The following is a 10090-nucleotide window of genomic DNA, read 5'->3' as shown; positions in this document are numbered from 1 at the left end:
GAGAGTAAAACCAGACATGCATTTATTGTGCATTAGACTTCACTGGTTCAGATACCTAAAGCTAGAATAAACCCGTCTGTCTCTCTCCAGGGCTGACCTTGAAGTGCACTACCCTGACTATGGCATCTGCTGCTGCTGCTTGGCCTGCAAAGGACTATGAGATTCCCCGACTTGGAACCACTGGCAAATTGGAAGACAGTCACAGTGGAGTTTTGGCAGGGTCAGAGACTGGGCTGCTTCCGCAGGCAGGACGGCAATGACAGTCTGTGCTATGGCCATGGCAGAGTCACCCACCACCCTTACCTGCGCTGTCTGGGTAGCATGTGAGGGAAGCCTCCCTGCCTTTGGTTTTGATCATCAGGTGTAGGTTCTAAGGCTCTCAGACATCCACATGTAGACCTGAAGAAAGAGCTGGTGTCTGGGAGCCAGATTCCTGCTGCATCTGGAGAAACTGAATTATGTGCCTAGCATGGTCTCTTTGTATTTCTCTTCAGTAGTTTCTTGACCCAATATCTCTGTGTTTGCTCTATACAATGAATACAAAGTAAATAAGAATAGAAAAATAATTAAAGCATCAAATTGTACAAATTACAAATCTGTTCCAAAATATACTTACATTAAATAAAATACGCATTTCAGTAAGATCTACAGTGAATGACTATGCATTCTGGGAAGCTTCACATCTAGGTAGGGTCAACATTCGTGGAAGAAGCTAAGAGAATGTGCATCCAATCACAGTTTATAGCGGGTTTCTTATTGCCAATCTGCCAGTCACACGGAACATGTCATTACATCACTTGTGCAGGATACCGATTGTTGGGGGAAGGGCAGCAAGCGCTATATCCTCAGTGGTGAGTTCCTTACAACTTCGGAGGAATTCCACCAGACAGCCTAGACAGTAGTTTCAGTAAACATGTTAAGGGAAGTAGACAACTCTCTCGAGGCCCAGACACACTTTCTTGCTGTATTATGTTGTTCTCCACCTACAGTGGGTAGTCAGGAGGGTCTTCTTCAGGACAGCATGGTCGCAGGACTGGGACAATCCCAAGGGGCTGACAGGGAGTATGAGGATGGGGAAGAGGGATACCTCGAGCTGTTTCACATCAGAGACAACTGTGACAAAGTCCTCAGACCTGCCATCTCTCCTTCTATCATCTGGCATAGCGTTTGATGTATTCATCCACTTTGTCCCGAAAATCTTCCTGCGGAGGGAGAGGACACAGCAGAGTGAGAGAGAGCAAAATGACACTTTAGGAACACAGCAAACCTCCAAAATGAAGGACCCTATGGAGAGCCCTGGCTTCCTGTCACCAGTGGTCTACCTCTCCATCACTCCAAGTGCAAGCTGTGCAGGAGACAGTGCGGTGTGTGGTGGGGAGGGCACAGAGCACACCTGAGCAGTGGCAATGCTAAGAGCAGCTCACCCAGCCTCTCTTGCTGACAGGTCATCAAGTGTAGAGAAGGAAGCACACTCATGGTCCCAATGCCAACACTCTTCTGAAGGAGTAGGAGCCACTCACCTACTCTTTGAAAGACCTTTGCTTCTCCATCCATCTTCACAGGACCTGGCTGTCCACTTACAATGTGCTTACCTTTACAGTCCTACCATCCCTGCACCCACCACACCTGGAGGAAAGGCAAGTGGGCCACAGAGCTGACAGTCATCTCATGTCAAGAAAACAATGTCTGCTTAGGCTCCTCAGACGGCAAAAGACAGCAAAAACCCTAGACTCACCCAGACCAGTATGAGTGGGGAAACTTTCTCAGATTTGGGCCACTGCCCAAGGTTTTCTACAAGGTTAGGAGCCAAATCCCACAGACTGAAGCCTCAGCTTCTCTTACAGCTCAGCTGTAGGCACTGCTGTCCCCGCTGCAGAGCTGTCGTAAGCTTTGCTTCCCAGTGTGTCTTGAAGCATGGAGGGTTCCACATCTTGCTCCCCACAGTCCTGAACAGGCTACAGGGAAGAGCTTGGCACATCTTGAGGAGCAATAATCTTTTAAAAGGGTGCCGACCTACAACTGCCTCTGCAATGGAGTCCCACCCTGGCCAGCCCTATGCCAGGCCCTCCTGCTTCATGCTAAATAGGCACAGCCATCCCTTCAAGGCCCAGCATGTTCTCAGTTTGAACACTGAAAAGTTCAAGGACTTGCCATCAGTCTAAGTGTTGATCTGACTCTAAATGCCTCTGCTGTGCACAGGGCAGTGTGTAAAGGTTCCTGCAGTGGCCATCCACTCAAAATACAGGGTGTCTGGGAAGGGTTATACAGAAATCCAAAATGTCTTCTAGATTATTTCCATTTCCCAGAGCTGGGCAATACTGTGAGCTCATCAGGAACTACCGCAGGCTTGGAATGTGAAATGGAGAGTCCATCTGCCTCATACTCATCCTTAACTAAGGACAAAGACATCTATTCCACTTTGGCCCCTTATGTGCTGTTTGTTTCCAGTGAATCCAGTACCAGGCCCATAGAAGGCCTCCTACTGCAGTTCCTGCTGCCTCTAAGCCCTCCTCATTTTTAAGAACATAATACTTTAGAATGAAGACCACCACAGATGCTCAAGCTCAATCCTTGGGTCTGTCCTTTATGGCTGTGCAAACAGGGTGAGCTTCTTAGCCACTTACTGAGGCTGAACAATTTAAGTCACCTAGAAGCTCTTCTCTATTCCTGCTTCTGGTCTTCTGTAGGAGTCTCTTATGCGAAGTCATCCCAGGCATATCTCCCTCAGAGCTCTGTCCCTTCTCTTCCCTGAGGTTCTGATGCTCCATTTACAGATCCACACCCTGCTTAGACACAGGCCCCACAGTGCAGCAACAGTGCCAGCTTGATACACTGACACTGGTTCCTTCAGGGGGCTTAGGTATCTGACTTACAGGCTTTTTCTCAGAAGTACCCCATACCCATCTGAAGTAGATAAGACAGAAAATGTGTGGTGTATACACAAAGCTCTGCCCCCTGCATGTGAAAAATGATGGTGCAAGTCAGGCCCTCAGCAGGCACATCAGAATGAAAATAAAACCCAAACAACCTTCTGAGAATGGCTCAAAAGTAAGAGCAAACGATTCAGGGGTACAAACCAAGCAGGCTCTGCAACACCTGACTGCCTAGAAGTTTCCAGGCAGTGTATACTGGTTTGGGGTTGTGCCCTGGTGAGCCTCAAAGATAAATATCAGCCCATAACTCAAATTAAGGACACATAGTAGCTCTGCTCCAGGAGTCTGCCTGTAGGACCAAATCAAATACCAGTACTTAAGAATGTAGCTGTGGTTACTGACTTGCTGTGGGAAAAATCTGAATGATCAAAGCCCAGGAGTGAACACATGGACTGATGAGAAAGATTAAGAGTAAAGTGTGGTCTGATGTTCTGTTTCCTTCTATTTCTCTGAACCATTGTGGTGGGGTTTCTGCTGTTCTGTTTTGTAGTGCTAAACAAGTACTCTATCACAAAGCTATACCCCTGGCCCTCCCTTATTGCTAATGAAATAATGAAATTGTATTATGGTTTTACCTTAATAAAAGCCACGTTCACTATGAGCAAACCACACATTTACTGTAACATTATATATAAATTGCCTTAAATGGCTGCCTGGCATCCACCACTGAAGTCTCACTTGCCAGTTGAGAGACTCCTCCCACCTTTTCCCTACTGTGTCTACCTAGAAGCAGTCCGTTTGTCAGCTCACCTTGTCCCGCAAATGATGTTCTGCAGCTTCAATGTTCAGTGGATCATCAAAATTCAAAAGATCCTTAGAGAGAGAACAACTTATAATGAGTGTGGAAAAGAATCTGCTTTACACTGTAACAAATTTTCCCTTCACAAAGCCTCAGTGACCAGTGACTGGCAGAGTAACTTGAGAGCGCCAAGCAGTCCATGTCCCTCACTGTAGAGTGCTGAGCAGGGGTGGCTTTCACAATGGTGAATGGCAGTTGAGTCAAGGTTAAAGGTGTGTTTCCTCATGACTCTCCCCCACTCTGGGGGAACTGGAGCGAATAGCAATCACATTCATTTAAGCTATCTGATGACTAGTGGATGACAACCATTCTCTTAAAAACATTTATTTTGGGCTGGAGAGATGGATCAGTAGTTAAGAGCAGTGACTGCTCTTCCAGAGGTCCCGAGTTCAAATCCCAGCAACCACATGGTGGCTCACAACCATCTGTAATGTGGTCTGATGCTCTCTTCTGGTGTGTCTGAAGATAGCTACAGTGTACTCATATATAATAAATAAATCTTAAAAAAAAAGGATTTTTTTATTTTCTATGTATGAGTGTTTTGCTTGTATGAATGTAGATTGTGTGTGTGTGTGTGTGTGTGTGTGGCCAGAGGAAGGAGCTCAAGTTACAGGAAGTTGTGAGCTGCCATATGGGTGCTGGAAATAGAACCTGGGTCCTCTAGAAAAGCAGACAGTGCTTTTAAACACTGAGTTATCTCTCTGGCCTTGAGTCACCATGCTTTGGGGGTAGGAGGTAGTTGAGACAGGATCTCTCTCTCTCTCTCTCTCTCTCTCTCTCTCTCTCTCTCTCTCTCTCTCTCTCTGTAGTCCTGGTTCTCCTAGTCACACTGTAGACTAGGCTGGCTTCAAACTGAAGAGCTCCACTGCCTCTGCATCCCAAGTGCTGGGATTAAAGATGTGTGCCAGTACTGCCAGGTAGAGCAACCACTCTGTTGTTGTTGCTGTTGGAGATAGGGTTTCTCACTGGGACCTGGAACTCTACTACTTAGGCTAGGCTGGATGACCAGCCACCTCCAGTGATCCTCCAACCTCCAGTGCTGCACTCATGAGCACAAACACATGCCCAGCTTTTTTATATCAGTTACTGAAATTGAACTCAGGTCCTCATGTGTGTGCAGCAAGCATTTTGCTGATTCAGCTATCTCTCCAGCTCTACTGTTCTCTTTCCTGCAGTATTTATTATCACACATTTGGACACTGAAGGCATGTATATACATGGTTAGAGAACAATTTTTATGAAGTGGTAGGTTCTGGGGATTTAAGTTAAGATTATCATCAGGCTAGGGCCTCTTTCTCTGCTACACCATCTGACTGGCTCTGTTTCTTTTGCTTTTGGAGAGAGTATCTCTGTAACCCTGCCCAGCCTGGAACTCACTATATACACCAGGCTGGCCTCAAACTCTGAGATCCATCTGCTTCTGTATCCCACGTGCTGGGACTAAGCCCACCATACCCAGCTCCATTTCCTTTGAAAAGCATTCATTTCTCTAATTTCATGTCTCCTCAGAGTACACAAAGTTTCTTTTTTGACCTTGCCCGAGTGGTCTTATTCTTTTCTGACTTTCCTTCAGATGCACTAACTCAAAAATCTAACGGGAACAACATCTGGTGTCCCCAAACTCAGGGGAACAGACTCTTTCCACCTCTCCATGTACACCCAGGCACAAGGGCCACAGCTGACCTGCCCAATCCTCTTGAAAAGCCGCCCAGATATACTGTTCATGTAAGTGAATTACTGCTTCTCAAAGGTCATCTGACAGGCCTTGCTGCAGAGACTACGTATTCCTCTGCAGTACTGCACTCCTAATGAGAAAAAACATAGCTGTGAATGCTAATTCCAGCACATAGGAAGCTGATCAGGAGGAAAGGCATGAGTCCAGGCTTCCCTGGGCTACACAGTGGACTAAGGCCTACAGAGTGGGACCCTGGTTCAATTCCCAGCACCCATATGGTGGCTTACAACTACCTATAACTTCAGTCGCATGGCCTTTCGTGAACACCAGCCACATATGCAGTGCACAGACTCAGATATAGGCAAAACACCCAAAGAAAATGAATCTATTAAAAAAGTCAGTGAAGCCCAGCTGCTGGGAAGCTTATGTATTAGACTCAACATCCAGGATTACAAACACTGTGTCATCTCACCAGAGAAACCAACTGAGTGGTGGAGTTAATGTTTTCACAGGAATCAGGGAGAACCGGAAATGCCTGCAAATACTGGCTTCTCTGGAGGCATGTGCTGCCCAGAAACACCACAACACTCCACAGGGCCTCACACACTAGTAGCTGTTCTGCTATTTTTTTGTTTTGCTGAACATTAAAACCAAGCATGTTGTGCCCCACAAGACAGGAGGAGCAGGTATGTTCTAGAAGGCAGACACCTCCAAATATCTCTAAAGCCCCCAAGGTTCTTGCATCAGTGTAACATCTGGTCATAAAGAATAGAAAAGATGGCTAGCTTCTAAGACCCCAAGGTCTTTAAGGCTATGTTTCAAATCAGCAGCCAGAAAAATCAAGAAGAGGGTGAGTGGAGGGTAAATAATATACTTACAGTAAATAAAGAGTTTAATCCCCAAACAACATCCTAAAAAAGAAAGAAAACAATCCTCAGGCTCCAATCCACTAAGTCTCCTAAACATGTAACCGAGAAATATGCATCACATGTTTTTGTCAGGACAAAACATGCGCTTTAAAGTCTAACTTCTAACCAACTTCCTGCCTTCCCTGCTCAAACACATGCAGGGACCATGAGCCATGGGCCACACGTACATGATCTACCTGTTGCCACACAGAATGGACTTTTGAAATTTACCTCAAAACAAAGCCTGCTGTTGCTTTGTGACATTTAGTAATGTAGTCCTTTTGGAATTCACAGATAAATTACTCCACTAGATCTTTTTAACCTTCTCTAGTTACTTTAATTCCCACTACCAAAAACCATTGTTTCTCTGTGCGCCCAGATCTGACTCTCAGATGGGAGCCGTGATGCTCCCAAACACCTCCCCTACCCGATTCTTCACACTCTTGTTCCTGTGAGCCGACGTCAGGGCCAGCCGGCCTATGTGTCCTGTCCCACCTGACCTGGTGAGCTGGAGGTGAAGATAAGCACTAAGCCTGAAGAGAGGGAGTAGACATGAGCCCCAAGCAGGAGACTGCAGAGGGAATGGCAGCCATGCCAGAGACTTGCAGGAGCAGGAACAGTGTCATGAGAGAGAACCAGAGGAGAACCTACCTTCTAGGGAGCGGGACAAGCTGACAGAGCTAAATCCTGAGGAAAGGACGCAGGGAAAGGGTGGGCAAAAAGCTGGGTGGTTCATGTGTCAGAGAGCTCAGCTGGAGAGGAATGGGGCATAACTGCATGAAGTCTGCATATCCTGACATTGGACTCTTCTCCCCCATGGTGCCTATTCAGTAATAATCTACCATCATCACTTCATAGACTCTCTGACCAGGAAGTAACTAAACTCACTGCAGCTCTTCCACACACCCAGAAAGGCTGGAGACAGCCCTGTTGGATGAACAAGACTGAGAGGCTTTTTTTGTGGTTCTGAGACCTACAGTTTGATTCTTGAATGGCGTGGTGCTGGTCAGCAAGGACTCTCCTTCCAGTTAGACCTGGCTAAGCAGTACTTGGTGCTCAGACTCAGAACGTATGTGGTTGGCAGAGGAGCAAGGGTGTACTTTTCACAGGACGTTGGTTGCCTGAGGACCTCAGAAGGAAAGCTCTCACCTTTAATGTTCTAGTGGGAGCCCAGCCAGTGCCATCAATTGAATGTTCTCTTAGTAAACTGGAAGAGAGAAACACCTGTTAATGAGAAGCCACAGCTCTACTGCAAGTCTCTATTCACAACAAAGGAAAATATTCCAGCTATGAAACCTGTCTCTTCTTGGCTGCCCATTCTTCTGTTCTGTCCTCCTAAGGACGGTCCTCACCTTCAAAGTTGTATTTGTTACAATGTCTATTATTTTGTTACTGACTGTATACAGACTATTAATTTTTCATATGGAATTCCTAAGCAAAGGTAAAGCATTTTTTTTTTGAAACAGGGACTCTTTTTTTTTTTTTTTTTGGGTTTTTTTTTTTTCGGGGCTGGGAACCGAACCCAGGGCCTTGTGCTTCCTAGGCAAGCGCTCAACCACTGAGCTAAATCCCCAACCCCATGAAACAGGGACTCTTAGCTCTAACTCGTCTGGGCCTTGCTATATATTCCAATCTAGCTCAAACTCGTGGCAATTCCCCTGTATTTGGCCCAAGTGTTTGTATTACAGGTGTGTGTCATCGCACCAACTAGCAAAGTATTATTAAAACAATACACACACATACACGTATGTACACACACACACACACACACACACACACACACACACACACACACACACACACATGCTGTCTAAAAGCCAGGAAAAACAGTGATAGCAACAAAAATTATGGAAGGAATAAATAAGGATTAGAGCCTATAATTCACGAGTCAGGCATCATCCAACAGGAGCAGCTACTTTATCTGTGAAAGAAGGGTGCATCTGCCCAAAGTCTGTTACTATCTGAAGCTGCCGATGGAGAGGCTGATCTGTCTTCTCTCCCACCCACCCAATGCCTCTCATGGTGCTCTTGCATTGTTTCCTGGTTGTCAGTGTGGTTGAGCACCTTACAGGCTGGCTGGAGGGTGGTGTCCTCTTGTACCCATACTCCTGTGTTCGGTGTCAGTACCTGGCTTTTGCAAAATGAATGACAATTTATATCCAATGATCATAAATAGTCCAGGGATCCTCTCTGCCAATTTTGTGCTTATGGTTGTTACTTGTTGGTATGGTGTGTTTGTTTTTGTTTTGATACAGAGTCTCACTGTGAAGCTATAGCTGGCCTAGAACTCAGAGAACCATTTGCTCCTTCCTGCTAAGTACTGAAATTAAAAAGCATGTACCACCATGCCTGACAGTATTTTAAGACCTGGCCTGGATGGATGGCACTGAATGAATTTCTCAGACAAAAAAAGATTAGAGAGGGGCATCGAGGTGCAGCTCATCTTCCTTACAAAGTCACTAATGCTTACTAAGGAGACTGGAGAAACAGAGGACCCCTAAGAACAGCCTCAGGTCCCAACACATTACAAAGAACATGAGAAGGCTGCTTTCTAGGGTAGCTGACCATGAGGCAGTGCCTTGGTAGCCTGTCCAAGAAAGGATCTGCATCAAATGCAGTTGGCACAAACCACACACCCATCACTAACATCCTTATAGTAATAGAAAGTGGGAGAGAGGGCAAACAGAAAAACTAAGGTCAAATGCTCTGTCTGCTGTAGAAGACGCCCTCCATTTTCTTCTCCAGCTCTTTTCCTTGAAGAACAGTAACCTTCCAGGGAAAGCTGAAACTGCTAGGCCTTGGCCTGTGCCCCTGTGAAAGCAGGACAGTCTACAGCTGATGAGACATGGGGAACCTGCCTGTTCTGAAGGGGCCAGTATGGAAAGTATCCTCAGTGCAGGTATCTGAGAGACTGAGGTCAGGTTCCTGCAGTTTTTCCTCCTGGGTGTTTACTTCCCCTAAACCTATGCATGTGCTGGCTAACATCAGTGGTAATGGGACTGTGGTTGCTCAACAGAGGAGGTGGAGACAAAGCATCACACTGCAGTGAGGACTCCCAGGGCCCTGGCAATGGTGGGCCACAGAAGATGTGTTCCAAAAGTAGTTGTATCAGTTTGGCGCAGACATTTCTGAATTGTAGCCAAGCAAGATCTCCTTACTAGAGTGAATTTGAAAAGGTTCACACACGCACAGGTAGAAGGGAGGAAGAGACTCACCTTAGGCATATTTCCCCTGTTTCTGTGATGTTGGGGTGCCAGATTTTAGTCAAGCATTTCACCTTGGGAGGCTGCAAGAGAGAGAGAAAGAGGTGGAGGGAGTCACAAAGCTCCCTAGTCCATCTCTGCACTGTGGCCTTCCTACATCCCCAGTGAGTCATCAAGCACATGGTCTGACCTATGAAACTAGAGAACAGAATAGTAGGTGGCAGTGTATACACACAGGTATGCTTGCAACAGACATAGACAGACAGACAGACAGAGACACATGTACCACTCCCAGTCTGAAACTCCAACCTGGAGTCCAAATTGTTATGCTCAAATCACAGGTCCACAGCTGACCATTAGTGCTCCATACAGGACCATCTTGACAGGATGTGTTTGCAGACACTAGTGCTAACTAGTTTCTCAGACCAGGTTTAGTCTACTTTATTCTTTCATTTATTAACATGTGTATGTGCACATGAATGTATATGCACATTTATGAGTAAGTGTGGTGCTGGATTCCTCAGAGGTGGAGTTACATTCCACAACCTAGACCACAGTTCCATCCACACTGC

The 10090-nt window shown here is 46.1% G+C and overlaps 1 protein-coding gene across 4 annotated transcripts in view; it reads right to left on the bottom strand.

Annotated features, from left to right (window-relative positions):
• The window catches only part of Ube2f (ubiquitin conjugating enzyme E2 F (putative)), a 35312-nt gene continuing 25222 nt past the window's right edge, over positions 1–10090 (bottom strand). For all 4 annotated transcript variants that reach the window (XM_032901626.1, XM_032901623.1, XM_032901624.1 and 1 more), the window contains exons 6-10: positions 9531–9601; positions 7465–7522; positions 6286–6318; positions 3684–3746; positions 1–1202 (exon numbers count right to left, since the gene is read on the bottom strand). In XM_032901626.1, coding sequence (XP_032757517.1) covers positions 1152–1202; positions 3684–3746; positions 6286–6318; positions 7465–7522; positions 9531–9601 — 276 coding nt within the window. In that variant the 3' untranslated portion in view covers positions 1–1151. The remainder of the gene's footprint in view (positions 1203–3683; positions 3747–6285; positions 6319–7464; positions 7523–9530; positions 9602–10090) is intronic.

The sequence above is a fragment of the Rattus rattus genome, chromosome 4, assembly GCF_011064425.1.
Source record: "Rattus rattus isolate New Zealand chromosome 4, Rrattus_CSIRO_v1, whole genome shotgun sequence".
NCBI lineage: Eukaryota > Metazoa > Chordata > Mammalia > Rodentia > Muridae > Rattus > Rattus rattus.
This window is presented reverse-complemented; position numbering and strand designations above follow the sequence as displayed.